Here is a 2,418-nt window from a genome sequence, read left to right on the forward strand (position 1 = left end):
CGACAACATTGTCTGGTTTTGTACCCAAGCCTTTGAAGGTGATCGCGGCAGACTTGTCCATACTGGTTGATCACAACGCAGAGAAGGCTGCTCTCCGTCTGTTTAAATATTATGAGGTCTTAGATGTTAATGGCGATCTCTTCACGAGTCGACAGTTCTTGTCGTGGTTTAAAGCTGTAAAAAGAAGTTGCAATGGTGACGTAGAAAAGACGGCCAAATTGACCTTCGAGGGTGTTAAGAATAAACTCATTTCACGCGGCGAGAATATCCAGCTACCACTCGCGCTTGCTGGGATAGACAAGGAGTCACGGAAATTCGCTCTCTTGTATGAAAAGCTGTTGATCGACGCGTGGGTTGAGAATGTCAGCCACATCAAGGATTTGAAAGGTGTATCGGATCTACTACGAATTCATGGTGCGACAGATTCGTCGGTGATGAGATATCTGCTGAACAAGATTCAGCAAAAATTCAGCAACTCCGGCGTTAACGAAGTCATTAAATTGGCAACGAAGGAAAAGTCATTTTCTGAGGCGCTTAAACTGCGCTTGCAGAATCTCTCGCATACTGTCACGCAAGACACGCTTTTTAGTGTGCTCCTGGAATTCAATGTGCACGAAAAACTCCCACTAGAAGATTTGTTACTACATCGTAACTTTCAAGCTTGGGATAACGAGTACAGCAAGAAAGAAGTTAATTTCGGCCGTGAGATGGTGAAAGGATTGCAATTGATACACAAGCAAGATGAAGAGATTACTAGCGCTCTAGCGGGGTTAAAGGAAATGGGTGAACTAAATGCGTCCCATCTCAAGGTGATCAAAGCGCTTAAAGGTGACAACAAAAGCTCATCAATTCGAAATTGATAGGTCCTCTGCGACAAATGTTCGATCTATTAGAGTGCCGTATACAGGACACGTAGGTAGCATTTGATTGACCTTTTGGAGAGGATTTGGCGCGATGTGTGTTTTCAAGGCTTGATCGCTCATGCTCGTACGTTCTCGTCTCTGTCAATTCCAAAATTAGGCGTAAGTTTAGCAATACACGTATAGCTCAACTTCGTTAAGCTTTGTAAATTCTAGACCTATTCATAATTCTAATAACTAGATCGTAAAAGTAATGACGACGACAACGAAGTATTTAGCTCAATCCTGAGTAGTACAAGCCCGGATAAATCATACTTATCTTCGATGCGATATCGTGTATTTTCGCGAATCGCTTAAAAATTACAAGCGGCATGACGCTAATGTGATGTTATTGATACCTTTTGGTGGTTGAAAAAGCAAGATTTTGAAAATACTGCAAGAATTAGACTCGATTAGCAGCCTCGAGGACCAGAAATTGATGCGTTTGACATTTTTACAGATTCCTTAAGACTATAAGTATCTTAAAAATCAGCGTAAAATAACTGAAGTCTACTAAAAATTCAATTTTCCAATTATTTGGCGTTGACAAAAAAGCAATATGGCCAGTCATTGCTGGTATAGGAAGAGTTTGTAGAAAAGAAGGTAATAGAGAAATGATCCTGTATTGGTATGGTCCTATAGGAAGAGTTTGTTGAGGAACTCAAGCTCTTAAGTGCAATACGATGGACGATGTAACTCAGCCATCTATTAAACATGTCAAAGCGGAGGCCAAGCACTGTTAAGTAGTCCTCTTCCTGACATTAAGTCAGTATTACATCACATCACTAATGCTCGATAACTGAACGTTTGCAGCTATATCTTAATTTTGCTCATGTCCTGATCCTCTGTCGCCTTTTCAGATCCCAAAGGAGAGAAGAAGTCCTGCTGTGCTCAGTTACATGCCTGACATCGCCAATAGACTACGCACCTTATACTGTTTAACTTTTCTCCATTGCGTACAAGCGTAAGGCTTCTAATATTGGCACTGTCAGAAAAGAAGTCGGGGCAGCTGCGACATTCCTCTGATACAATTCTGTAAACCTTCTTCGCTCAATCTAGGATGTGTAGATGATGATGATGAAGGTCATGTGTGTTGTGTTACATGTAGATGAACGACGATATCCTTTCTCCTAGCTACGCTACGTTATTATGCGTTTCGACAGGGAGGGGCCGGCGTTCAGCCGCCAAAGGCGGCTCGCCGGCTGTGATTCGGAAGAAGTCCCGAGTTCTAGCTTCTCTAGAACGGTGCTACATCCAAGACAGCTGAGACCTGCAACCGAACCCTTGGAGCCAGTATTGTAGGTCTTGGTTGAGGTGTTCCGCAATGGCCTCCCAGTCTGGGTGAGAGGTGCTTGCTTCGCATTGTTGGGATCGACATAAATCTATTGCGATGTTTGCTGCGCGATCTGCCATTTTGGTGTATGCCCTTGGGTGATGGCACCAGCCGACGACCTGCAGCTCGCGAATCTCGAGCTGGCATTGAGCATAACTACGCCAGAGGGTGTGCTTTTTTGGAGGC

General features: G+C 43.6%; 1 protein-coding gene across 1 annotated transcript; it reads left to right on the forward strand.

Annotated features, from left to right (window-relative positions):
• Positions 1-434: 434 nt before the first annotated feature.
• PHALS_14334 (uncharacterized protein) lies at positions 435-860 on the forward strand (the record flags this gene model as incomplete). The annotated part of the gene is made up of 1 exon (XM_024730124.1): positions 435-860. The coding sequence occupies one exon, from the start codon at positions 435-437 to the stop codon at positions 858-860; it is 426 nt and encodes a 141-aa protein (XP_024580433.1).
• Positions 861-2,418: the final 1,558 nt, after the last annotated feature.

The sequence above is a fragment of the Plasmopara halstedii genome, assembly GCF_900000015.1.
Source record: "Plasmopara halstedii genome assembly, contig: Scaffold_816, whole genome shotgun sequence".
Taxonomy (NCBI): domain Eukaryota; phylum Oomycota; class Peronosporomycetes; order Peronosporales; family Peronosporaceae; genus Plasmopara; species Plasmopara halstedii.